General features: G+C 40.3%; 3 protein-coding genes across 12 annotated transcripts in view; 2 read left to right on the top strand and 1 right to left on the bottom strand.

Annotated features, from left to right (window-relative positions):
* The window catches only part of LOC118212396 (uncharacterized protein C6orf136 homolog), a 22730-nt gene extending 6324 nt beyond the window's left edge, over positions 1-16406 (bottom strand). The window contains exons 1-2 of one of the 5 annotated variants that reach the window (XM_035390258.1): positions 16309-16406; positions 11332-11412 (exon numbers count right to left, since the gene is read on the bottom strand). Coding sequence is in view for 4 of the 5 variants with exons in the window: in XM_035390239.1 (XP_035246130.1) it covers positions 92-211 (120 nt within the window). In the remaining variant the exon portion in view is untranslated. Of the gene's footprint in view, positions 1-91; positions 2760-5483; positions 5545-11331; positions 11413-16308 lie in introns of those variants that run through there. The other 4 variants (XM_035390239.1, XM_035390230.1, XM_035390221.1 and 1 more) reach the window with 4 other exon arrangements.
* Positions 3930-20027, top strand: LOC118212368 (serine/threonine-protein phosphatase 1 regulatory subunit 10-like). 6 transcript variants are annotated; one of them, XM_035390199.1, is made up of 20 exons: positions 3930-3989; positions 4163-4250; positions 8376-8434; positions 9007-9115; positions 9365-9451; positions 9810-9945; positions 10170-10221; positions 10345-10437; positions 10672-10815; positions 11070-11175; positions 11393-11493; positions 12647-12747; positions 13365-13524; positions 14066-14212; positions 14572-14818; positions 15107-15182; positions 15521-15715; positions 17099-17237; positions 17441-17791; positions 18023-20027. In XM_035390199.1, exons 4-20 carry the CDS (start codon positions 9009-9011, stop codon positions 18130-18132), a joined length of 2352 nt encoding a protein of 783 aa, XP_035246090.1. In that variant the 5' UTR covers positions 3930-3989; positions 4163-4250; positions 8376-8434; positions 9007-9008; the 3' UTR covers positions 18133-20027. The 6 variants fall into 6 exon arrangements, with proteins under 6 accessions (XP_035246090.1, XP_035246101.1, XP_035246072.1 ...); XM_035390210.1 differs by having other exon boundaries at positions 8376-8452; XM_035390181.1 differs by having other exon boundaries at positions 4163-4490.
* Positions 20028-22909: 2882 nt separating this feature from the next.
* On the top strand, positions 22910-25583 carry LOC118208233 (anterior gradient protein 2 homolog). Its single transcript, XM_035382716.1, has 8 exons — positions 22910-22990; positions 23260-23383; positions 23764-23827; positions 23920-23972; positions 24214-24290; positions 24418-24481; positions 24753-24836; positions 25061-25583. The coding sequence occupies exons 2-8, from the start codon at positions 23269-23271 to the stop codon at positions 25108-25110; spliced, it is 507 nt and encodes a 168-aa protein (XP_035238607.1). The 5' UTR covers positions 22910-22990; positions 23260-23268; the 3' UTR covers positions 25111-25583.
* The last annotated feature ends 850 nt before the right edge of the window (positions 25584-26433 follow it).

Below are 26433 nucleotides of genomic sequence, written 5' to 3'. Positions count from 1 at the left end.
TTTAATAATGCCAGACAGGGAGACATTGGTGAAAACTCCTTATTATTATGCCCAAACATAACATAGTTCTAACAACAACAAAAAAACTTACTGATTTTAACAGGTATTTTCCTTGAGGCAGTTTCCAACGCTCTCCCTGGACAACGGGGCTGCCGCCAAAGCTCCGCCCACGTGTGAACCACAACGCTGCGCCCCTTCTACTTACAGCCATTCAGCGCGGGGGGCAGGGGGAAACCCCAGTCACTGATTGGTCCACAAATTTTAAGTCTATGATTGCAATCCAAAGATGTTCGGTGAAATTAAAGCCCACCCGGATTTTCCCATCTTTCTGTCTACAAACTTGCTTTGACTATATTGTTACTTTGACTTAGGTAATATTGTGTTTTCAATGAAACGGCATAAGCTCTGTCATTCTATCTTAATGAAAACATAAAAATATAGCAGTACAGTAGTTAGCAACAAAATGTTGTCTTTTTTTTACATGTGATATACAGGAGAACTGTAATCATTTAAATCCCTTAACGTACTTGCTAGCCTACATTACGTCTACATCAACCTGCTAATAAAGCAACCGTTGCAACCCTTTACTGATGAGCTAATGTACAGCATCTCGACTGGCCCCAGAGCTATAGAAAGTTAAAGAACCGCATGACCGACCAAACACGAGTAGCTACTAACGCAATTAGTCACTCACGCACAGTCACAGGAGTAACAGCAATCGGTTGTTTGACAGCTTGCTCAAGGTGCTAGACACAAAATGTTGAATTCATGGAATCACTTAAGCTTTAGAGACAAAAAAGATTCACATGAATAAAACTCAGAAATATAGATAATATAAAACGATAGGCATAAGTAAAAGATAGATAGCTAAATTAGCTAACTAATATTAGTTAGCTAATTACCCAACTGTATCTGCGCAGCAGCTGCTATCGTGATAATTTGTCACAGACATACGATTATGTGTCAACAACTCAGGTATATTAACTCGCTGTTAAACTTGACACACCGGAACACTCATAGGCAAAATCGCTAGCTTAAGTTAGCTTGTCAAGTATGTTTGTGTGCTATTAGCTATCTATCTAAACCTGCTGTTAGTTACCTGTGGCTAGTTAGCTAGCCAGCTCCAGAGAAACAGCAATCCGATTCAGGCGGCCAAACCACTCAAAATAGCAATCAATCTAATAACAATAACACAGCACTTACAGTAGGTTATGTGTATAAGGATGCTGTATGTCTATGGTGGTATCAGTCAATTTAAAGTTTCCTAAGTTGCAGGAATGTCACTCTTCCCTTGCTGTGCCCTTGTCCGCTCGTGTCATACTGCGCATGCGCCGAATGTATGCATTAGAAACATCATCATTAATCGAGTCCTGTCATCAACCGTCCCGTCCCCCCCACCCCATCATCTCGAGGGCACTTTTAACTGTCTGGAAAATTGACTCGGAAAAAACATTAAACAAGGATCATCACATAATTGTATAAGCCTTTATTTTAATATACAATGACACCTTTCTCAGTGTATACATTTCATATACTGCACACTCTCCAGTTGTAAGAATTAAAATGTCGCAATGGTCACTTTGAAGGTTGACTCCTTTGCGCCGCAATAACGTTTTAACCAGATACGTACATGCGCAGTATACAACTGTAATTCATTCATTTATCGAACATAAATTAATTGGAATAATGAATTAATGAAATACCTTGGTATGTAATTATGAAACTGATCGACAGTTCTTGTACAGTATTGCTCTATGCCTTAACTAATTTATGAAAACAAACCATAATGGCTGTTTTGTTATTATATTACCAAACATGGTATTGTTTTCTTCTTATGTGTCAGTCTCATTAACAGACTCCAGAGGCAATCAAAAGCATGGAATCAAGACTAGATACTGAAAACACTCTAATACCTGTACTAAGGAAGCAATCAAACACACCTGACTAATGAGAAACACCTGTGAAGCCATTTGTCCCAAACATTATGGTACCCTGAAATGGGCGACTATGTATAAAAAGTGCTGTAATTTCTATGGTGAAGCCAAAATGTATTAAAACTATCCTTTAAGAAAAGCCAAGAATATGCACTTTAACCACATCCGAATAGTTTGATTACAAGTCTAAAATTGTGGAGTACAGAGCCAAAGCAAGAAAAAAGGTCTGTTCTGCACCATCATCAGTTCCTGTTCCATAGTATTTAAGGACTGCACTGTACGTGATCTGACATTTTAGCTACATTTATTCATAAGATTTATGAGTAATGGAAAACAAAAGACTGTTCTTGTATTCCTACATAAAATCAATTTCTGTGGTCTAATCAAGGGGTTCCCAAACTCATGGGTCACCTTTGTATGCTGGTTTTCATTCTAGCTAGAATTACAATCACTGAAATGTAACAAGATGTTGCTCTTAATTAAATGCTTTCATTTAATGTGTTGTATGGTATATGACTCCTAATGAGGTTATATTGAGTCAATGATAATATTATAGACTAATATGGGAACTCAGTGGGGTCATAATTACTAAAAGTATGGACACTTGATCACTGAAACTAAACCCTTTGTGGAAAATAAGGAGCTCAAAACAAAACCAAAGCAAATAACTATAAGTTCAAACCTACTATAAGTTTGAGCTTCTCACTATGTATATTGTCTGCAAGGGAGACGTGCATTATGTAGAAATGCCTTTGAGCCCGGCACCCATGTATTCATCTCTAAATGCAGTACCTGTGATCTAATAATTGCTTTAAAACTATTAAGTTTGGGTCAAATTGAAAGTAAATGTCACATAACATATATATATTTTTTTTTTTTTTAAATCACTGATTGGGGTTTAAAAAATGAAACAATATTGTGTCACCATGCTATTTTTGATCATTCAAAATCTATCTTAATATTTATTTTATAAATCTTTATTTTTTATTTACTATACCCAGCATATGCAATGACCTTAGACTCAAATTTGAAAAAAGTGTAATGTAATACATTTATTAGAGTGTCTTTTTAAAAATAATAAAAATATGTATTACTGCATATGTTATGTATTCGTTGGTCTGCTTGGCCATCACTCTAGTTCTAGCCACAATACAGTTCATGTATCAATAATTACGTATGAATAATGAATGCTCAGAGGAATACATAAAACGTATTGTTAATACATAATTGAGGAAATTACAATTCGCTTGAATATTCAAGTGCTACACTCTTCCACAACTCCACATTCTATCTTTCTCATCCCTCAAAATGGAAAGCCACACTTTCTCCACCTGCCTCCTCATTCTCCCCTCCACCCCTAATGTCGCTATGCGTTTAACTCTTTCCACGAAAGATAATCAAATCAATTGATGCAGTATTGCACACAAAAACCTATCTGGATTTGCAAGCCACAGATTACGTGTGAAGGAGGGAGAAACAAGGTTTTAGCGGTGATTTAGTATTACTCAAGACAATTCATAAATTCCCTTTCTAGTTAACAATCTATGAAACATGCGTGCCGCAAAATTCATTTTGAGTGCAGGGGCAATTTCTCTCTAGACTAACTGCAATAGAAGATTTTTATTTTTTGAAAGTGAACACATTTCCGTTCACTTTCTTGTTCAAAATTGTTTTTCACACAAAGGGACCTACTGGGCTGGATTTTCTTAATTATGGGCGGAGTTTGTGAATCCGCAAGGACATTGAAGAATGTCCATACCCACTCAGATATCAAACAATACTGACCGAAGACCCATGACGGTCGACTTGAAAACACAGCTACTACATTATTTATAACTGCAAACACTCAAACGAGATTAGCACATCCAGCTGCAATTGGCTGTGAAGACAATTTTAAATCAGATCGCGAAAATGCCCTAGGAAGTGTCGTGAGGGGGGTGACGCAGGCGTTGTCTCCCTTGTGTGAAGCGGTCTCATAAAACGCCAGTCAAACACGTCACAGGGTTTATAAACAAGTCCCCTCCTCTTTGAGCTCATTCCCGGATTTGTACGGAGGTAAGAATGATATGACCATTCTACAGCAACAATTAAACAATTGCGTATACAAAATAACGTTTTAATGTTCCCTCCGGAAAAGCTCTCCCAAATTGCATTTAAGCGTATCTTTTAACATTATAAATCAGTTATGTTGTCACTAATTTGCTATTATGAATTGTTTTCGATTTCAGGTCTGATGCTTTTTTCAATGAAGATCGGGCGCCAAGGACTTTCAAGTATTTGAAGACAAATAGCAAAAAACATTTTTTTCCTATCCAAGTAATGGACATTTAATTACTATTTTTGGCCTTCACATTTTGTTCCAGAAGAAAAGGCTTGCCTTTATCACAAACCCGCCCATAAAATAGCCAAAGCCATTTTTTTCATATAGTTACGTTTGCCTGCTAATGTTTTAGCTAGCTAGCGACCTAATCATGAATTTACCATCTTAAACTTGTAACAGATCTGTTGCCTTAAGGCATTGTTCATTATACCAGACGCTGAGTGGAGATATTAATAGTAAGTCGATTTTCCAAGAAATTTGAAATCGAATGTATCACTCCAGTCTTTCAGCTAATTGCTAAGAACATGTAGCTAGTTTGCTAACTAGCTAGCTATAATTTTATTTGATAGTTTATGTAGCTACAAATCTTTGTAGTTGGCAAATACTGGGCAAATGAAACGAGTAGTTACAATATAGGTAACGTAATGTATGAGCTCACACACTTAAGACCTCGGTGCTGGCCACGTTTTCGTTAAAAGCTCGTCGTCTTTGTGTGTGAGACGGGTTACCAGAATAATACAGCGAAATGAATTAAGTTGTAGCTATAAGCAATCTGTACATAAAGATTGCCATATAGAAAGCAGGGAATTGTTAAATTTTTTTATGAAATCGCATCTTTTTCTTAAGCTCTGGGGAGCTAAATGGAACGAACTGCCCGAGCAATCTATACATAAAGATTGCATTACATGAAGAACCTATGGATCTTGAAATGAATAAGGAATACTGACATTTTATGTGTCGACTGTACAGACATCGAAAGCTGGCAAGATAGCGAACTAGCCAGCTATCTTACTAGAACAAATAAACGGGTTCCTTTGGAATACTATAAACTAATCGGCAATCTGTTCATAAAGATTGCACAATTGTGTGTCCATATGGGAATTCAACAACGCTGAAATTGATAATAATCGATTAAAATAGTCCATTGTCAGAGCTACTAAGTAGCCACAAAATGGCGGACAAGCTGTTGTTTTACCCGAGGAAAGAAGATGGCTAACCAATACCATACTGAGGCATATGGCTAAATGGCTAGTCTGTCATTGTATGATGGCGGGATTGTATTTGTTTTCAGCAAATGAAACCGATAAACGGAAACCTCGCGTTTGTATTATGTGCGCAACGCTTAGTTTTAATTGGATTGAACTAGCGTGTTGGCTGTATATCCCGGCAAATCTAATTCGGATTTATTTATACACATTGAGCGTTTGGAATTTAAACGTAAAACTTACACCCAGGGGCGTATGAAGGCCAGAGAGCTCGCTCCCTTAGCAATATCCCTAGCGTGGCGACTCGAGTGTTCTGTCAGTGGTAGACATGAGAGGGTGGGTTTTCATTCCGAGTCTGACGTTACTTTTGGAGCAGTTTGATCTTTTTTTAAAAACCGCAGTAATGTAACGTTTAGCTATTTGCCATGAAAGGATACCAAAAGTATGAGAATAAACAATTTCTACATTAGTGTCTTTTAGAAACTCGACGATTTTATAACTAATCTTATTGCATTTATTTGAGGCACGATAAGGTGTAGAACTAGTCGGCGAGTATTTAGTAATGTTGCCAGCTTGATTTTGATATAAGGCATGCCACATTTACATAAACATCAACATAAATTGACGGAAATTTTAACTTAAAAGTATTTTAAGATGTATCGAAGACAAATTAATGTAAACTTTGGTAAGCAAATAAGATGCATATAGGTTTGTCAATCATATTTGTGCCTGTAATTGTGTCAGACTTGTGTCAGGTTGTTTTGAAAAGTGATCTGTCGGACTGGCAGAATTGTCCGGTAAATTTTAGTTTGCAGTGGAATCTCTTTCATCCATTCATTAAAGTTAATTCCGTATGTTATATTTATTTCCCAGGCATGAGTGGTAATTGCTCACATGAACCCCAGTCTTCCAGTTTTTGTATATTTGATAACCAAATTAATGGTTCTTCATAGAAAAGTTACTCTACTGATGATAAGCCTGGTAATTGAACTGATAAACCTCCATCCATGCACAATTGTGTTTTAACAGCTGTGGAGTTCTCTGTCCATCTTGTGCATGTTTGTTGTTGCACTCATGTCTTTTGTCCCTGTGTTGTTTGGTGTCAGCTACACTTCTGTCACTTAGCAACCAACCACAAAAGACTAATGTACATTTTATGCATAGGTTATACATTTGAATATAACAATTTTTCCCCGTGAAACTCATACATTTAGTGTCAAGCTTTTTTCTTGCATCCCGTTTTAAGTATAATACCAGCCATTGTAATCAGAGTTACAGGGGGGCAGGTTCTTGAGGTAAGAAATCTAACAAATTAAAACTAGTAATATTTAGCCTGTTTCCATACATTTCGCTCTGGATTGGCAATCACTCACATTTGATGTTGATTGTACATCACAAGTTAAGTAAGCTTCAAATTAAACATGGAAAAAATTTCTCTAAATTTTGTTATTACAGCTACACAAGAGTTCAGTTGAACAGTGATCATGTGAGGTCCTTGATTATTTAAACAGTATTGAATATATGCACATCCAGTGAAGTCCCTTAAGTCGCCTTAAAATGTGTGTTATCTGTCAAAAATATTCATGATTATTAACTTTGATCTATATTGACATTCATATGCACACACAGTCTTGTATTTAGACAATAAGCTCTACACCCGCAGATTTACTTGGGTTTTCATTTGTCTAAAATTCTTTACCATCAAAATATGTCTGGACTTCACCTTGTGTTAGTGGACTGGTTAGAAGTGATTTCATTTTGAAATCACATCAGATAGCATAGCAGAAATTTTGAATACACAGTGCTATACTTTTTCACATTTGGATAAGCAGGTGGGTAAATGTCTTTGAATGGAAATTGAGCTAAGTAGGGTGAAGCAGGTTTGAAAAAGGTAAAGTATTGCATCTGGTAATATATATCTAAACCTTTAAAATGTAATATTACATTTTATTAGTCTTGATACTGTGTTGAGACAGAATAGTCTTTTAGAAGTTAATATGTACACTGTATTCCTTGATCTTAATATTTGGGCTCAACCATCCTGGTTTTTGTACTAACAGCTTTTAATGAACGGGTTGTATACCCTGTGGTTGGTGATGTAGTTTTGCAAATGATGGAAGTTATTCGATGTATCCAGCCAGATTTTAAGGTCTGCCCCTGAAATGCCCGCAAAGTCCTAATTCACTGATGCTTAATAGTTCCATTTACGGTTGTAAGCCCCAAAATTTATAATTTAACTACTTTCAGTATTACTCTTTTATGTAACATGCATGCTTGTGTATAATAGTTGAAGAATTAACATGTTTTCTCGTGAGAGAATGCATTCTTACAACCTCACATTTCTTGAACAAAAATTGATGGTAATACCTGCTGAGTGATGCCGGGTCTGACAGTCTGTAGTAGGGACCAGGGTTGGCAAACTGCTTTAGGTTATTGTACTTTCATTCATACGCGTGCATTAATGAGATGACTAGAGACATGATACTGCAGCAGTACTTAAGGTATGTTGTAGCTTATGGGTGATATGACAGATTTGCTTAGCAAGGAGTCATTCTTGGTAAAACGAGGATTTTATGCATTTTTCATGTGCATATGTAGATGGTTAGATAAATGGAAGAGGGAATAAGGGAATATTTTATTCAAAGATTTTATACTAATTGGTAGTGACAATCCTAATGAATCTGTCCCACTTCCCTCTTATGCCATTCGGTTGTACTTTCCTGAGTGTCTTGGCTCAAGCAATATCACAGTTCTGATTGCAACCATTGTTTACTTCAGTTAAAATTAATTGCTAATTTGTGGCAGATGTCTTTTTTTCTTTTGCAGATAAAAGTGATGATTGATTAAGATTTGAAGAATTATAGGAATAGGACTTCATGGGGCCAACAATGCCTGCTCGTACATAACAATTAGTATGTTTGTAGTTCAGTGAATATTTTTTGAAGATATGCTATTTGCAGTTGTGATCAGTTGTTTCTGTGTGTCACTTTGTACAAGCATGTATTATTCTATGTAACTTTTAATTGCAAACCAGATGGGGAAAAAATGTTAGCCATCCCTTATTTTGTAAAAACTAAAATCACTAACTGAAATGTACTTAAAAATAACATTTTATTGTTTTTGGCTTTGTCCTAGTCATGTCAATGACATCCTTTCAGATACTGGGCCCTAAACAACCGACAGCTGAAATCCTGGTACAAATGTCTTTTTAAGTATGTCATGATTAGATGGCCCAATTTTGTATAAAGGCTCTGTTTAGCCTGACACTATATGGTTTGCCCAGTTTAAAAGGATAGAAGTTAAAAGGCTGATGCGTAATCAAAATATAAAAAGTCACACCATGAAATTATGTTCAGCAATCACTTTTCTGTTTCTTGCAGTTAGGCTTCAGAATTTGAGTTGCGCATTATTATATTGGTATAGAGTTGTGATAATGCCATTTGTGTATAAAACCAACTCTCGTTCCATTTGCCTGCTGTAGATGAGCCCTGTGTCAATGAAAAATAAGTAAACTGGAGTTCATCATGCGTTTTTTCATTGCGTCCATCCATTTTGACTTAGCCAATTATACCTTTGGGAATACTGCACTGTTACAGTGTCATGTTTTGATGGTGCAGGGTCTCTAAGGAAATCTATATACAGCAGTGTATTTATTTAATGCCAGCATAATGATTTGTCATGCAATAGAAGATGTTTTAAGGTGGATTTAATCATGTTTATTCTCATTCTGCAGTAAAAAAAATTTAAACCTGCGTTTCGCTTTCAGAAATGGCTGGGAGTGGAGTGGATCCCAGAGAAGTCATAAACGGAGTGGAGAACTTGCTGGGGAAAGATGGCGAGCTTCGCAGCCCTGAAGCAGTCACAAAGATAGTCAGGTAAGGGAGGGAATATTACGCTCTCTGTGCGCCTATAATCTAGCTGTGGACAGACGTCCGTGCTGCAGTGCATCCTGGGACGTTGTGTGTCCATTAAATGAACCCAAAAATGGTAAAGGATTAATTTAGTTATTGATGATTTAAGGAGACTACATTTAAAGATCATTGTAGGAGAATCTACATTTTGCTCAACCTCCCACTGTGATTGCTACTTAGTTTCTCATTCTACGTTCTGCCTGTCTCTCTCAGTCTAATGAAAGCCTCCCACAAGATGGTGAGCAGATGTATCTACCTAAATATTTTACTTCAGACCAAATCTCATGACATCTTGAACAGGTGAGTCCAGTCTTAATTTATGACTACATTTATGACTTGTGTTCCCCAATAGCCATAGTTTAGGCATTGTTTTCGAGGAGTCATTGGAATGGAATCTAGAAATGTTGTCGCTGATTGGGAAGTGTGTTTTGGATATTTTGTTCATAGTCTAGAGGTTGCTTTTTAGAAATGAACGAAGTCAGTTTGGAATGAATCTTGACTCTCAGTGTACGGAAAGTCAGCTCACAAATAAAGACTTTCAGGTATTCTAGCTATAATAATAAGACACTTATGTATGGTTGAATTCTGTCAGTTTCAACGTCTCTCTGTGTGAATGGTTCTTGCCAGCAGGAGTATTCACCTATGCTGTTCTCTGCAGATTTATCAAGGTGGGGGGGTACAAGCTGCTGAATGCCTGGTTAACCTACTCCAAAACCACCAACAACACTCCCCTGCTGCAGTTAATTCTGCTAACTCTACAGAAATTGCCCCTCACGGTTGATCACCTCAAACAGGTACCTGCTCCACAAACACCCAAGTCCTAATCCACAACTTTTTATTATAAAGGATATGGGTGTATGGGTATAAATGTTTTCATGGCACAGTTGCAGTACAGCATATACGAATGACCAGATATCACAGATATGTCTGTCATGCAGCATTCTGTTGTCAAACTACTACGTTTGCCTACATGTGATGAAAGCTGAACTTAAGACTCCATTTCTGTCTTGTTTCTCAGAACAACACAGCCAAACTGGTCAAACAGCTGAGCAAGAGTGGAGAGACTGAAGGTAAAAGCAGATCTCTGAGTCAAGGGTGCATTCGGCATTTGTTTCTTTCACAGTGCGCTGTTCTATGTAAAGGCCCAGCAATGTATGCGACCAATGCAAATTGTGGGCGTCCCTCTCCTTTAGAACTGAGGAAGCTGGCAGGCGTGCTGGTCGAGGGCTGGATGGCAATCATTCGCTCTCAGGGTGTGTCGACGTCCAGTGGAGCCTCCCCATCAGGTATTTACATTCTCTTTGTTCCTTATCTCTCTTCATTCCTCACATTTGTTTACACTGCCTGCAGCTCTTAGCGCAGTACTGTGCATTTCCAACTGATGGATCCACCATTTAATTTCCACCCCACCTCCTTGACTTTCTGTTCTCCTGCTCACTATCTGTTCTGTTTGTGAGCATTAATGCACAGTGATGTGCGGTTCCATGATGTGTGTTCCTGTAACAATATCTGTCTCCCAGACAAAAAACGAAAGAAGGAGGAAGGTAAAGTCCGAAGCGGAGAGGTGAAGAAAGGTGGAGATGGAGTGAAGGTGGCACCGGAGGAGAAGAAGAAAGAGAAGCCCAAAGCCCATGCCCCCAGCCATGCCAAGTTCCGGTCTACAGGTCAGTGATGGCTCCTTTTGTCCTTGGTTATACATTTGTATGCGAACAGGAAGCTAATCAAACATTACATTATTGGAAATATGGTTTGTTTTCATCATTATATTAACAAAAATGCGCACTTTAAAATCTTACTGCTCATCCCAGGTTGTTTTCTGACCTCGTATTTCTCAGGTTTAGTTGGCTATACTGCAGTTATTAGTATATAAAGAACACCACTCAGCACGCAGCATTTAACTGCCCTCTGGTCTTCACAGGCCTAGAAGTGGACACCCCCAGTCCTGTCCCAGCCAAAAAACCCCCAGCCGCCCCCCAGCTTGGGGACAAATACAATATCAAACCTGCTGTTCTGAAGAGGCCCAGGTAAATTGCATCTAAGGCTATGATCGTGTTTACTTTAAGAACAGTCATCTCTTCTTTCCTAGCCATGCCTGTGTTACACGCTTGCCTGGGCTTCTAATGCACGAATGTCCAGATTGTCAGAAAGATATGCAGTTATTGGTTTTGTGAGCGTGCTACCTTGCTCTGAAGTGATCCCAAGTGGTCAGTCGGAATGTGTGACTGTTTGCACATCTCTCAGCCCCTCTCTGTCAGATTCACCTGTGGAGAAGAAATACAAACCACTCAACACCACACCCAATTCCACCAAGGAAATCAAAGTCAAGATTATCCCAGCACAGCGTAAGCACTTTAAATATCCCTCCTGTGTTCATACACACCTTTTGCTTAGCTAATCTCTTTTCTGCTCACTCAGTGCGTTTACATGCACAGTTGAAATCAATCTATTAATAGCTCATTTTGACCAAAGATGAGATTTAATTGGATTATGGTTGTTGTCCCAATATACATGACTTGGAAAGAATTGATTTATTGACCGAGGTGTGTCTGACGAAGGCTTCTTATTAATCCTGCTTCCTCCAATTTTCGCAACTTTTTTGAATAGTTCGCCATTCCGTGTTTTTCTTCCATCCATGTATTTTAGGATATTTAACTCCTTTAGTTGCGATAGCATGAAGTTGGTCTCCTCGTCCGTCCAGAAATGTGTTTTTTTTCGCCATGATTCTAGGGAGGGCAAAACGGAGCTTTAGAATGTTGCCAGAAGTGTATGCGCATGAGCTCGACAATGCATTTCTCACAGAAAAAAAGGTTGTTTGTCGTCTTTTTTTAGTTCATTACTTTGGTGATAGAAGTGACAATAACTAAGTGGTACTGTGCTGTTAGCCTTTATTGATCACCGTTCAAGGTTAATGCGAAGTAGCTAGCACAATCGGACAGCACTAACCCATAAAAATATACTTTGAATGGTACTTGCTCAATCGAACGGTAAATGTGGAAAACATTCGATTATAGTCAGCGGCACCAAAATTTTCTTTCACACCCTCAATAAATGGCACAAGTCCCATTAGAAGATTGAATTAAATCTTTTAAAGTTATATATTTTCTGAAACTTTATCGATTCTGCTTGGCCACCGGGAGCGTGTAGTTGCTATGTAAATTACGGAACATGCGCAGAATGCCTAGGCCAATTTTTGGCCTATTGAAGCGTATACATGCCGTAGTTAGTAAATCAACCCCCAAACCGCATTATCGTATGTTAGTCCGACTCTGAAAAAATCGACTTCGTACGATTTCATCGGACTACAATGTTTACATGATTTTTAAAAGTCCAGTTTTAGCCGGACTAAAACAATAAATCGACTTTTTCAAACATCATGTAAACCCACTGACTGTGAAGCTCAACTCTGCTAATGTCCTGGCAGTATTAGTAGTATAAATGCCCAGTGTAATGAGTCTGCATGTTTATACTTTACCCTCTGATTTTTCCCTGGTTCAGCAATGGAGTGCACTGGCTTCTTGGATGCTCTTAACTCTGCCCCGGTCCCTGGGATCAAGATTAAGAAGAAGAAGAAGGCTGTGTCTCCAACATCAAACAAGGTAAAACACCACCCAGCTGTCCCTCCAGCTCAGGACTCAGGAAATGCCTCCATTATTGTAGCATTGATTTAGTCCAGATTATAGCCATGGTGAGTTTGAATGTTCCATGATGGCTGAAGCTGGGCACTTTCATACTGAAACTGTGCTTTGGCTTGACAGCGTAGATCTTGATGTTTGCCAATGAGCTTGGAAAATTCAGCTGACAAGCACTTAACAGCTGCAATGGCAAGTTGTGAAAGGTTAAAGTGTTGGCTTCCACTAGCCTAACTGACGATAATTGAACAGCGTAATCTTTCAGCTGCTATTTTTTATAGAAACTGTTTAAAGAAAAGCTGAAAGTGACATTTTGATATTTTGTGGCTCCATATGGCTTGGTGGCATGCCACATCTCCAGTGTGGCATGCCATGCATGCACGTGTGTGGTGTGCACATCCTAATGAAATAAATTGCACATAATACAGTGATTGCTAGTCTTTAGAATGTGTCAGGTGCACTTGATTTGTACTTTCATACAGCACACTGTGTTTTGTAGTCTTCAGTGTGGTGTCTGTATATGGTATCATGGGTACTGCTGGCAGAGCGCTGATTTGCATGTGCTTCTTGCTTTATTTCCACAGCCCTGCCCATTTGACAACAAGCCCCTACCCTACCCTGCCCCGCAGAGCAAACCCTTGTCCCCCGAACCCCCGGCCACTCAGAGTCCCCCCCATGACCCCCCCGACCTGGAGCAGCCGGGCACGCCCGTGCCCAGTGAAGACACAGAGGTCATGGATACAGGTGGGACACTGGACAGCCTGCTAAGTGGGCCCATGCGCTTTATAGTCTCATCGAGTGTCATGAATATCATATTTAGAACTCTAGAATTGTGCACACACCTATAGTATATCTATATGCTTGCCATTAAACATGACACTATGGTCATGGCTGACTGGTTAACAAATGACAGACCTAAATATCCGGTAGAAATTCTCTTAGATTTTAGCCAAGTTTGTTTCTACACTCCATTCCACACAATGTCAGTCAAGAAGCTTTTCAACGTCACACAACTCTTTGATTATGTATGCCTTTTTTTTATCTTGTGAAGGGGTTCGTTCACTGTGCTTTGCCACTGCCCATAATGTAAGGGTAACCGCACCTGCTGTTTTAATTAGCACAATGAGATCGTTAACCAGTCAGTCACGACCTTAGTGTCATGTTTAATGACAGGCATACGGCTGTACTGTAGGTGTGTGCACACTTACAGAGTTGTACATATGCAGTACGTGTATTTGACTGTGCTGAGCAGGAGTAGGCTTGCTAACCCCTCTCTGTCTCTCAGGGGAGAAACCCAACGCCCTGTCGGAGCCGCGCGGAGAGGAGGAGAGCCTGCTCACCAAGAGCGGGAAAAAGAAGAAGACGGTGCGCTGGGCGGAGGAGGCGCAGCTGAAGGAGTATTTCTTCTTTGACCTTGACGAGACGGAGAGAGGTGAGGGCGGCGAGAACAGCCGCGGTTTTGTGTTTCAGTTTCACGCCCACATGTGTTGCTTACGCTTGGATTTTGTTTTGCATTTGCGTGATAGACGCCCGTATCCCGGCTGACTTGCCTCAGCCAACACTTTGCATGCTATCTGTTTAGGGAAAGTTATGTATCCTTCTGAGCAGTGCAATGCCAGGGCCTTGAATAGGACATTCAACCTCCTTTTTTCAAGCACAGTTCCTTGATCTCCACACCACATTTCAGCCCGTCTGTCGCTGTGTGCTGTCTCTGTCAGTGTGACGGTAATGCTTTCTGCCGATGGGATGTGGTCTCTCGTTGTCTGACGTATTTTTCTCCCGTCCCCCCAGTCAACGTCAATAAGATCAAAGACTTTGGCGAGGCAGCGCGGAGAGAGCTGATGATGGACCGGCAGGCGTTTGAGACGGCCCGCCGGCACTCCCACGATGCCATGGAGGAGAGCACGGCCTGGACCCCGCCCCGGCCCCTCACCATGGTCACCAGCCTGGTCATCCCCGGAGCCAATAGCAGCGAGAAGCACACGCAGAGGGACAGGGAGCTGGGCATCCTGCAGGAGATCTTCCTCAGCAAAGACAGGTGACTTCACCACACCTGGGCTGATTGGCTGTTTCCCACTCTATAGCAACGCACCATACTGGTTCCTTTCGCTTTTGTCACTGATAATGCTGTTTGTGAAGCATCATCCCCATCATTAGTGATTACTCTGCTGCTCTTTCTGCCCCCTAGTGGTGACATGGTTTTCTGCAGAAGCTTCCCATTCTGTCAGGCAGCGAGTGAAGTCTGCCTATGGCCTCTGTAAGCAGCTGTGTGTCTTTGTGTGGCCTCGTGTGTAAATACGTGTGTTTCTCTGTGTGTGTCCTTCAGCGTACCAGACAGTCCTCATGAGCCAGACCCAGAGCCTTACGAACCTGTACCCCCGCGACTCATACCCATCGATGAGGTAATGTAATACCCTCTGCTCTCTGTACAGATGGACAAGTGCACAAAATACACGTACTTGGTCTAAATAATAATATTAATTATTATTATTGTTAATATGTATTATTATAATTGTAACAAATATTTAATTAAATGGTCATTCAAGTAAATTATGTACCAAAGGTTGAAAGCAAGTTTTAGAAAAATGGGAATGATTTATAGACTTTGCCTAGATTTCTGTATTTTGTGGAAGTTTAGCATTAGCCCTGCAGTGTGTCCTGGTACAGTATATTGGCTGTATATGTACTGTCCACCCGAACCCCTTCCTGTTTGGCACATTGTCTTCGTTCCCCTCCGCAGGACTGTACCTCAGTAGACGAGAGCTACCAGGAGCCCATGGACACTGCGGCCCCGGCCGGCTCCTCCGGCCCGCCCGAGGGCTCCAAGCTGCCCCCTGTCCTGGCCAACCTGATGGGCAACCTCGGAAACAGCGGGCGAAGCCCCCAGGCCCAGGGCCCCTCGGTCAACGTGCAGGAGCTGCTGACCTCCATCATGGTGAGAGCGCCTGGGAGCTGTCGCTGTCACACGCGCGGTGATGTGGCGTCCCTGCCCTCTCCTCAGTAACGCCCCCTTACGGTCAGTCCGAGAGGAGAATCTGTGCTGGGAGACCCTCACGCTCTTGTGTTGTCACACTTCTGATGTGTTTGGGTACTGAGGACGCCGGGCTGCTGGGGCGTTGGAGACCTTCACAGGAACAGCAGCATGTCTGTATTTTGTCAGAGTGCCCCAGTCCCATCAGTAAAAAGGCTCTGTGTGCCAGCGCGGCTCATTTAGAAACCAGCACCCCGCAGAAGAATGCCAGCGTTTAGCGCCTTTTATGCACGCCGCTGTACAGCCAGGACGACTCCCCCACTTCATCACCCCACATAGCCTTTTTCTGTACAGTGGAACAGCGCCTCAAAAACTGGCTCTGCACACCAGTGGCCCTGTCATCCACTCCCTGCTTCTCACACCCTGAGTTATAGTGTGAATGAACTCTTCTCATGACCCCCTGTGGAGCCACAGGCCACCCGACTCCCTCCCATTCAGATGCCCCTATCCCCTAGCTAGAGACACTAAAACTGAGGGTGATAAATAAATGCACTCACCCCTTTTGGTCCTCTTATGGGGTGTCCACAAATATCACATCAGGGTGTTTAGGAGGTCCGTCAGCTCAGTAGACAACCAGGCTCAATACTTTACTTCAGCCCTTCATGTGGGCAGGGAACTCTCATTTGATTCAGAGTCAATGACAGACTCAAACCGCACTCTGTGATAACACATGGTCTCTTCCCTGTTCCCCTCCCCTTCCTAGGCGTCTGCCTTAGTAAATCATAACTATAGATAAGACAGGAACAGTTGTCTTTCATGGCCACACTTTCTTTTTATCTAAGGCACACTGCTTTACAACCCAGCTGTGACCTTGGCCTGTTCCACCGACCTCACTGGCAGGCTGTAGGTGGAGTCTGCTGCTCACAATGCCTTCACCCTGCTGACCGTCATTTAAAATAAACACGAAGAGTCAGCTGCTGGGAAAAGTAAACTGTTACATGAATATAATAATACTGTCCATTCATTATTTACTTGATAGATGTATTCATAAGGGTAAATGGTTATGCAGATGAAATTCAAGGATCACTGTGAACAAACCCAATCTCAAAGACCAGACGGGCGTGTCCGCTTATTTTCAAATGGCTTTATGTGTGTACTGTCGCATATTGAGGATCTCTAAGAGCACCGTATCACAAATGCCTGCTTCTATGGAATAATTTACACATCAGCCTGGAGATGCTATGAAAGGGGGGGGCTATGGTTTCGGTAGGCCTACGCGCTTTTGGCCTTGTTCGCTGCCTGTCTGTAGCAGTAGAGTTAATTGAGGCTGCTGTGTGCCGTCCACAGGGTGCACAAGGCGGCCACTCGGCAGAGGACCTGATAAAGCAGCCCAACTTCTCTGACCAGATCAAGCAGCTGCTGGGCTCCCTGCAGCAGAGTCAGCCCCAGGCCCCACCCTCGGGCCCGCCTCCAGGGGCAGGACCAGGTAAAGAGCCACGGGCGCTCCCTGTCCCTCAAGATCCGATCACTTGTAGATAGGGTCCAATGTCCCCATGGAAACGGGAGTGACAGTCATATATACTGATGAAAAACCTTATTTTCAAGCATGGCTGTAGTGGCATGGTCTTTGTGAATAAGATGGCCGAACCTTCAGCAGTACTAAGTGATGTCTGTTTAACCGCCTTACAGTGAACACAGGCTTGCTTGGCCACGGCCCCGGAATGAACATGAACATGAACATGAACATGGCGATGCCCATGAATGGCGGCTATCCACCCAACAATCCCCCCTCCGGCCCTCACTACCCCCACCCACCGCCGCCCCACGGCCACGCCCCCCCGTTCCCTGCTGGAGGCGGTCCCAGGATGATGGGCCCTCCCCCTGGCCAGCCCAGAGGGGGTGATGGAGGGGGTTACTGGGGGGAGGAGCCCATGAGAGGAGGCCCACACCGAGGCGGAGGCGGGCATTTCCACCGCGGCAGAGGAGGACGAGGAGGCCGGGGAGGGCGAGGTGGTGGAGGCGGACCCCCCAGGGGAGGAGGCGAGTTCCCCAATAATTTACAAACGAGCCTCTTTACTGTGTTCATCAATGCTTTGTCACTAAAATACATTTTACCATGCATGTACAGAAGTACATTTTGTTTGTGCATGATGACATTTGTTTGATTTCATATGAAACGGTGATAGATTTATGGTTTTTCACGCTCTTCATTTTGTTTGCGCACAAAAGTAAAATAAATCATTAAGTCTTATTTCTCTTGCTCTCTTGCAGACATGTCCAGTCGGCCTGTGTGTCGGCACTTCAAAGTGAAGGGAAACTGTCGATACGAGAACAACTGTGCTTTTTACCACCCTGGTGTGAATGGACCGCCTTTGCCCTAATATGGCCACTCTGCTACTGTTCCCCCTTTGTGCCCCGCCCCTTCCCCTTAAACACAGTATGACTGAATTATGAAGCTGGATTCACCACTACGGCCAGAAAGAACTTCACCCACTAAGGACGGGAAAGCACTGTTCACTGGTTCTGCTCTCAATACATTTCTGTTTTTTATTTTAATTTTTTTATTTTTTCTGTGGGGATGTTGGAGTAGCAAGCTAAAAAAAATCCTCAGTTTACTTGGTTGTGTGTAGAGCATCTGTTTGTAATTAATGAGGAAATGGATGGAGGCTCACTGCTGTTTTCAGATGTACACCTCTCGCCTCTGTTGAGTTTCCTCTGTCCTTTTGCCCTTCTCCCTCTCTCCAGTCTGGGGGCTGGGGACTTCATCTCTGTAAATATTCTGTACTTCTAGAATCAAACACAAGGTGGCGATACCTTCGAGACTGTCCTTCTGGTTTTTTCTGCAGTCAGTGCCGACTCATCTCTAGGACAGGTTTTGTTTGTTTTTTTTGGTTCCTTTTTTCAATTTTTTGTCTTTGCCACCAATCATTTTATTAGTCATTGTATTTTTTTCTTGTTCATTTTTTCATGTTTTAATTTTTGTTTTGCAATGAGAGAATGACACTAAAATGAATGACATGAGAAGCTCAGATGGATAGCAGCCTGGATCCAGTGCAGGGTCTCGCAGATCTGTGCTCTCTGTGCCTGCCCCTGGAGGGTGTGTATCCCATGTGAGATATGAAACTGTGCCTATGTCAGGGCACACTATTCCACTGCAGTACACTGCAGAGCAGTTAATAGACTGGACAGCACGGCTGGGCTCTGGCTCATCATTATGGCTTCTGTCTCTGAATTGATCAGAGCACCAGGAAGTGTGCTTTTATTTTGACTGTGGTTCTTAAGTTTGGCAAGCTGCAGTCAGATGAGAATGGGCCCTTTCATCTCTCAAGAAGACTGTTTTATTTGTTCATTATTAAGATTCAGTCCGACTCTCATCGACAGATGTTCTGCTGTGCTAGAGTTGCTATATTTAAATGTGGCGTTTGATCAATAGAGGCAGAGGTCTACTCCACTATAATTGTTATTTAAACCTTTTATTTCATGAGTTTTCCATTCCTGTAAAGTGGCATTAACATGTTTTACACCTGTTGTGATACAGCTAGTTGATTGAGGTGTTTTTGTACCATATGTTTAATTTTTAATTAATCGTTTAATCCATGATTTCTTGTGGCAAAAAAAGAAAACAAAAACTGCTGAAACCTGTCTCCCTAAGAAGTTGAGTTCCATCGATTGGAAAGTATTGCTGAAAAGACATGTTAACATAGGTGTAGAACTGAGCTATAGGCCTGTGAGTGGATGATCGTTGCTTTTCAAGAGCTAACACTCCTGAATTAACTCCCAGTTTGTAATACTAGACTGTTAAAAGGCTGGCCTGGGCAGATAGTTGTTAATAGCCCATACAGTCTTTTCTCCTCATATATTCTTTTCTATTCATTTTTAAAAGAATACTAGTGCGAATATGGCCCTAATTATTCTTGTACATCATAGACGCTACATGGTTTTAAATGCCAGCTTTTAATTTTGGGTTAATGTGTTCTGTCAGTGTTATATGAGCCAGGCGACACACAGTTGTCTGGGAAACAAGTAGTGTTTTCTGTGAAAACATTGGCCTTCGTGTCTCTTGTGGGACTGTAACAATGGCTTTTTTTTTTTTTGCTTTTTTTTTTAAAGAACTGCTTCACATTAATTTTCCAGATAAGTTTGTATGGGAGATTTATGTGTGTATCTGTGTCTATACATAAAGCATATACACACATTCATACACATTTGCATAATTTCATTGTATATATTTTGTACATGCGTTAATAAATGTGGACAAACTCAAGATTGATTTTTACTTTTTGTTGACTTGTTCCATTATTTCATAGGGATGCCTACATAGGAAATATAATTGTAATATTTTTGAACAGTACTTGTGAGCTCGTAATTTGCTCAAATTTTGGAAATTCACTACACAATATAAGCTAGGTATCTTCAAATTTTATTCTTTTTTATTCTAATTTTAAAATTCAATTTTAGAATATTTTCTTTCACACCACAACGTTCAGAAGTCTATAGTGGACAAATTAATTATTGATATAATTTGCAGTATATTTATATTTAATGGTAAGCAAATTATTTATTTTATTTGAAATGCCTTACAACTTACTGGGAGTTCTTTGGCCATTCATAGTGATTGATTAAGATTGCAGTGTGAGACTCCAGTCCTGGATTCCAGAGTATCTGCTGGTTGAAAAATCCATCCATTTATTTGTTTAGTTGTGTCGATTTTGTAGTCCTCAACGACAGGCAATCAAATGAATGTTCCACTACTGTGGCGGTGGTAATCTATTGTAAACCTTCATGTCTACCCATATTGCCTGCACAAAAGTGACATTTCTGTATTGTAACAACAGAGGGAGCTGCAGAGTTACTGCATGTCTCAACATACCTCACTGCAGCCTCACATGCTTTAGCTGCACCAATCACAGAGATCCAGGTTTATCTGGACAGACCTGCAAGACTCTCCCACACACATCCTGGTATGCAGGGCGGGGTTTAGCACGGATGTCCTCTGTAATGTGTGTTCAGGCGTGGCTTTTCCTGGTTCCTTGTTTTCCCTCTGGCAAATATTGACAAGGCTGTGACAACTCAGAGTTAACAGAAAATGACGACTCAAGAATAAGGACACCTCAGCACTCCAGCTCTATTGTGTCGGCATGCATCCTGATGCCTGCTAAAACATGATTCATTCATCTCTGTAGCAGGGCCCACTATGCAAAGTTCTTGATGAAGAGTGCTTTGACTGTTTATGATGGGACACAGAAAACATATTTGCTTATTAGATGGGTTGTGGCTATGAAATGGCTGGAGACCATGAAATAAAACTTTAATTTTTTGAGTCATGCAACCGTTGACATGCGCAGGGGATTCATCGTGACCATGGAGTTTTGGAATGAGGGAAGGTTTATGTCGGCTGGATATTCCTTCCATCACTGAGCAGTAGTCAGAGTAGAAACTCCTCATGTGGCTCAGGCACTTGTAATGTGTAATTAGAGCAGTGGATGAGAGTTCATATTAAACTTTGATTCATTTAGTCTGAAGCACATATAAATAATCAAGGAGTTCATATTAGGGAACCCTGCACAATACAGCCTTTCGCCACTGGTCACAATATCCTTCCCTTTCCATATCTTGGAGAGATGGCAGTGAGTGGAGAGATGACAGTGAGTTTCATTGGAGCAGTGTGTTTGAGAGGAGAAATTCTGTCTGACCGATTACTGACACCACTGATAGATCACTGCTTGAAGGGAACTAAAGGTGGTTTCATGAAAAACAAATTAGACCTACAGAAAGTGTTTGCTTGGATATATTTATAAAACAACCTTCTACAGGCTATTGATGTATAGGCAATGTAGGCCTAAATTCATATTTATTGGTTTTCAAACAGTTACTGAATTTCCTTTTTTTCCCCACCAGTTACATTTTTATTTAGAAATGAATATAGTGATAAGTGGATGGTAAAGCGCTGATCACTTTTTGAAAACAATTCTCGGTATCCACGTCTTATTATTCCATCTCTGGTAAATCTACTAACAAAAACATTCATAATGAAAAATGTCTGGTACAAGTGAAAATGTTAATGGAACAATATGACTTTTTATTTTTAATGAGTAAAAAAGAAATGCAAAGTTTTGCCTTGAGGGGTTCTATTGAATGGGAGAAGTAATTAACATGGACACAAGTGACAGTTGCAGGATTTGTCCTGTCTGGGCTCTGTTTGCCATAATTTGCATCTAAAATGCAGGTTTTCACCTTACACCACAATTAGAATTGCGGGCAGCTTCATAGTAGAAAAGGTGCTGATCCCACACCTGCTTCTGCAAATAAACCCACCCATTCACCCGGATCACTGTAGCAACTGAAAATGGTCAATGGGATGTTTACTCATACAGCTGCTATGAACCTAAAGGAAAGTTCCAGTGTTCTTATGTTCAAACTTCATTTGAATAGTTGTTGCAAATGCTTTATATGGAGGACATATTGTTATCATTATTATAATTCCTAGTATTATTATTTTTATTGTAATCAGTACATTACCTATATTAAATATTAGTAGTGATGTTTAGACAGATAGAATGAAAATATGGAATTTATTTAGTACTTAATGTATGGACATTTGTTTAGTTAAAACACAGGTAAAATAATTGTGATTGTGATTGGCTTATTTTATTGTTTTTGTGTAATGTTTTTAAAAGGAAAAACAACTTCAAGAGTTTTGCTTTAATAATATCAAGCAACAAAAAGTAGCAGCAGCAGCAGCAACAACAACAAAAACAACAACAACAACAACAATAATAATAATAATAATAACAATAATAGTAATGATCATAGTAATAATAATAATAGTGGTAGAAGAAGAATCGTCATCATAAAACAACTGGTTCTTTGTGACCTGGACCAATAGCAAACAGACTAGTCAGCATTGTGACAAATCAGAGTTATAGATTTTTGTCGACCTGTCCTCGGATTATGCAAAAATAATATGAAATAAAAACCCAAATAAACCTTATTGCATGAAGGAAACAACAAATACAATTTGATATGTCATATCTGACTGAGTTGATCATATAAAACACTAAATGGCTAAAAAATGTACATGTTCAGATTTAGTATACGTATCACCATGTGCACACATTCCAGCAGGGGAGAGGGGTGGGGCCAGTTGGTGAGCAGGTGTATAAATAAGGAACAGGTAAGTTGACGACAACAGGACCTGGAGTTACAATCTGAGTCGAGACAAGGCTAGTCAGCAAACAGGTAGGAGAACTTTCTTTTGCCTAGCTTTCAAAGGATACTGGCAAAAATCAACTCTTACTCCACAGCACTTTGCTTTTTAAAATTCTGTGTTTTCATTCTGTTGTCTGTATCTATGCTTAGTCTATGAGTGTCATAGTGTTTTGTCAAACACATATCCTGGAATTGATTTCCTGAGAATGCTCAGTACACAATGAGTGAAGCACCGCATGTGAATGTATGGTATGTATGGTACGGTATATCATTTAAGGTTAATTTTTTCTCTCTTTCAGAAAGCTGCAATGATGATGAAGGGGTTAATGTCTGTACTTTTGGTCCTGGTGGCTGTCTCATCTTCTTTGGGAAAACCCGACAAGGCGACACCCCAGAAGAGGATCCCTCAGACGCTCTCTAGAGGTACTGTAAGCCTGTGTCACCACAGTCTCAGCTGCCAAAGATAGCTACTCTCTAATAGATCGAACTGAATAATTGTGTATTCTATCAATCTGGTATGTCAACCTTTTTCTCCAGTTCCTTGGCCATGACTAATGTGCACTGGGAACTAATCTGAACTGCTCAGTAAACGCTTTTTTTTCTTTCTTGAAATATACATATTTTGATATGTCTCCTTAATCTTTATTGTTTAGGTTATGTATACTGGCTCAAGGGGAATGCTATCAAATCAGTGGGACACCCATGACTTAAAGCTATGGCCTTCTACTTGCAAGCTCAGCTCCTCAACCACTCCCTTTACAGTCTGTCCACTGTTCTTTTCTCATTCCCTCTGCTTTCACCAGGGTGGGGAGACGAGCTAATCTGGTTTCAGACCTACGAAGAATCTTTGTACAGATCCCAGACAAAGTAAGCATTGTACAATCCTAAAATATCAGTTCAAATGTGTTGGACGTGTTGGTGTGTAGTGATATTAATGTTACATTAATCTATTTCTGCAGTAACAAGCCCCTAATGGTGATCTTTCACCTGGAAGATTGTCCCCACAGCCAGGGTAGGATGTACATTTTTAAAACTTAGACACTGGACACTAATGAGCCAACCTTACTGTAGTCTGACAACTGTTCCTTTCAATTTATCATGTGCTCTTAGGTGTGTGTGTGTGTGTAAAATAACTCACAGAAATGGTATTTCCTTTAATAATCATGATCTTGTTTTGGATAAAACTTAAAAGTGATGTTTTACTGGATGTAAAATCACATGATTTGTATGCTCATTATATGGTTCTATCCTAGCTCTGAAGAAAGCATTTGCCAGCAACAAAGAGATCCAGAAAATGGCAGATGAGGACTTCATCTTGTTGAACCTTGTGGTAAGTGTAAAATAATGCATAATATTGTTAGTATTGAGATACATTTTAACAGGGCAAAATAAAAATGGTTCTGCAAAGACACATTTTGTGACTAGATTATGTTTGACATTGTTTTCCCCCCTAACAGTTTGAAACCACTGACAAGCATCTCTATCCTGATGGTCAGTATGTTCCCAGGATCATTTTCGTTGGTAAGTTATTGCCGCTGTGAGTGTCAACAAACAAAATTTTATATTATTATTATATTTATTAAAATCTATTTATTAGCATATCATTACTAATCATGATGATAAATAATGTCAGAATGCATGTGCTGAATTTAAACATTAAATATCCATTTGCAATGCATTGTATTAAAGCATTTGATTATTCTATCTCTCTCTCTCTCTCTCTCTCTCTCTCACTCTCTCTCTTTTGCTTTCTCTCTCTCTATTGCTCTCACTCTTCTGCAACTCTTATCAGACCCCTCTCTCACCGTAAGAGCTGATATCATTGGAAGATATGCCAACCGTTTGTATGCTTATGAACCATCTGACATGAAAATATGTAAGTGTAACCATTTTGATATTACTGTATTGTTACAAAATCAGAAATAACTTTTTACTGTATAGCTGTGAAATCAAATTAAAATACTAACCCCAAAATCAATGTAGTGTTAAAATACGATGAACTTAAATGCTGACAGACATGTCCTTGATCACATTTATGACTCATCTCAGGAGAATACAGTGAAAGATATTTCATTATTTATTTTTTCCCTTCTTCCTCAGTGTACAGCAATATGCAGAAAGCCAAGAAGCTGCTTAAGACAGAGCTGTGAGAGATGGGCTGAGCCTGAATTTGTCCTTTTACATGACATGTGACCTCTGGGATTTCCCATGATCCCCTTGAGGATGGGATTTCAACATCACTCACCATGAAATGTTTACTTACATGAAGCCAAGCACTGGATTGTCATATTTTCAATGGACACAATCCTCTTTTAAATATTCTACAACTGCTAGTCTTATTACTGCACTGTCATGTTAGTAAAAGTTCCAATTGAAACTACAAAAATTAGTTTTTTTAAATAAAGAATATTTGTCTTCAGTCTGTTCTTGTTATCTCTTGTATTAACTCAACATAGCAGCTTTAAAAACATTCCCTAGCAAGAACTGCAGTAATATTTATGTGGGGAGCGTTCCTGTATGTTGAATAGTTTTGGCTGGTTATTTATGTATTTGTAGTGGTATGAATGTTCAAAAGATCGATTAGCGGCCTGAAGAGACAAAAATAAATGTTGACTTCCTATTACAAATGAAATACCGATGTCTTCTTTCTATAATGTGGTTCACTAAATATTTTCTTATATTAAATTTGATACTAGATTTAACAAACATACAGTTAAAGTATAAAGCAACATTTCAAATTATTGGTTTGGATACGTTCTATGAAGATATAGTCCTTCATGACTCACTTCTCATCCAGTTCTGTTCAGTACTGACATCATGTTGCATTGTTTGCTTTTCAAGTTAAATGTTCCTCCCTAAATCCTGTTTCAAGAAAAGGTTGCTTTGCTCTAAGGTTCAATAATACTGTTTATAAGTAGTCTTGGATAAATAGTTGAGCAAGTCTGCAGAGGAGTGGAGTTCCCATTAATTTCCTGTGCAGTCTGGAGGAACTTGGACACAGCTTATGTGGCTGAGTGACCTTTTCCTGAGTTACAAGCCTTGTAGGACATCTAAACTGAGCTGATATTGTTAGGAACAGTACTACACTGAGGGACAGGGCTCAGAGATCAAGATTGCCATAATGCTACAACAACCTTTGGAAATTGTGTTCAGCTCAAAGTCGTATGTTTCAGAGAATTTCATTTAACCTAAAAAAATGAAGTTGAGTACTCCACTGATAATTCCAGAAAAACATAGTCTGCATTTACTGCAACCTAAGGTAGGAATCTCGTTGCTCTCAGGGAACTTGCTGCACGAGTATTTCAGGAATTTCAGCGCTAGATTGTGGCGTCAGTTGTACAACGGCTACAACTATTTGCAGAGTGAAAAGAGGGATGTCAAACATTAATTAAATTCAAAGAGACAGCTTTGTTTGTTTTCTGTTAAGTCCTTCAAGCTCCCATGCAAGACTTTTCAATTGCTTTAACGGACTG

This window comes from Anguilla anguilla, chromosome 1, assembly GCF_013347855.1.
Source record: "Anguilla anguilla isolate fAngAng1 chromosome 1, fAngAng1.pri, whole genome shotgun sequence".
Taxonomy (NCBI): Eukaryota; Metazoa; Chordata; class Actinopteri; order Anguilliformes; family Anguillidae; genus Anguilla; species Anguilla anguilla.
Note: the sequence above shows the minus strand (reverse complement) of the source record. Positions and strands in the feature narration are given on the sequence as shown.

What these genes read in the sequence shown, in the direction of transcription:
- LOC118212368 (XM_035390202.1), top strand. Translation starts at nt 9,009, where the DNA reads ATGGCTGGGAGTGGAGTGGATCCCAGAGAAGTCATAAACGGAGTGGAG. An exon ending in CAGTGGAGCCTCCCCATCAG is followed by an intron (nt 10,438 to 10,671) that starts GTATTTACATTC and finishes TCTGTCTCCCAG; the next exon opens with ACAAAAAACGAAAGAAGGAG. An exon ending in ATCTTCCTCAGCAAAGACAG is followed by an intron (nt 14,819 to 15,106) that starts GTGACTTCACCA and finishes TGTGTCCTTCAG; the next exon opens with CGTACCAGACAGTCCTCATG.
- LOC118208233 (XM_035382716.1), top strand. Translation starts at nt 23,269, where the DNA reads ATGATGATGAAGGGGTTAATGTCTGTACTTTTGGTCCTGGTGGCTGTC. An exon ending in TCATCTTGTTGAACCTTGTG is followed by an intron (nt 24,291 to 24,417) that starts GTAAGTGTAAAA and finishes CCCCCCTAACAG; the next exon opens with TTTGAAACCACTGACAAGCA. An exon ending in TCCCAGGATCATTTTCGTTG is followed by an intron (nt 24,482 to 24,752) that starts GTAAGTTATTGC and finishes AACTCTTATCAG; the next exon opens with ACCCCTCTCTCACCGTAAGA.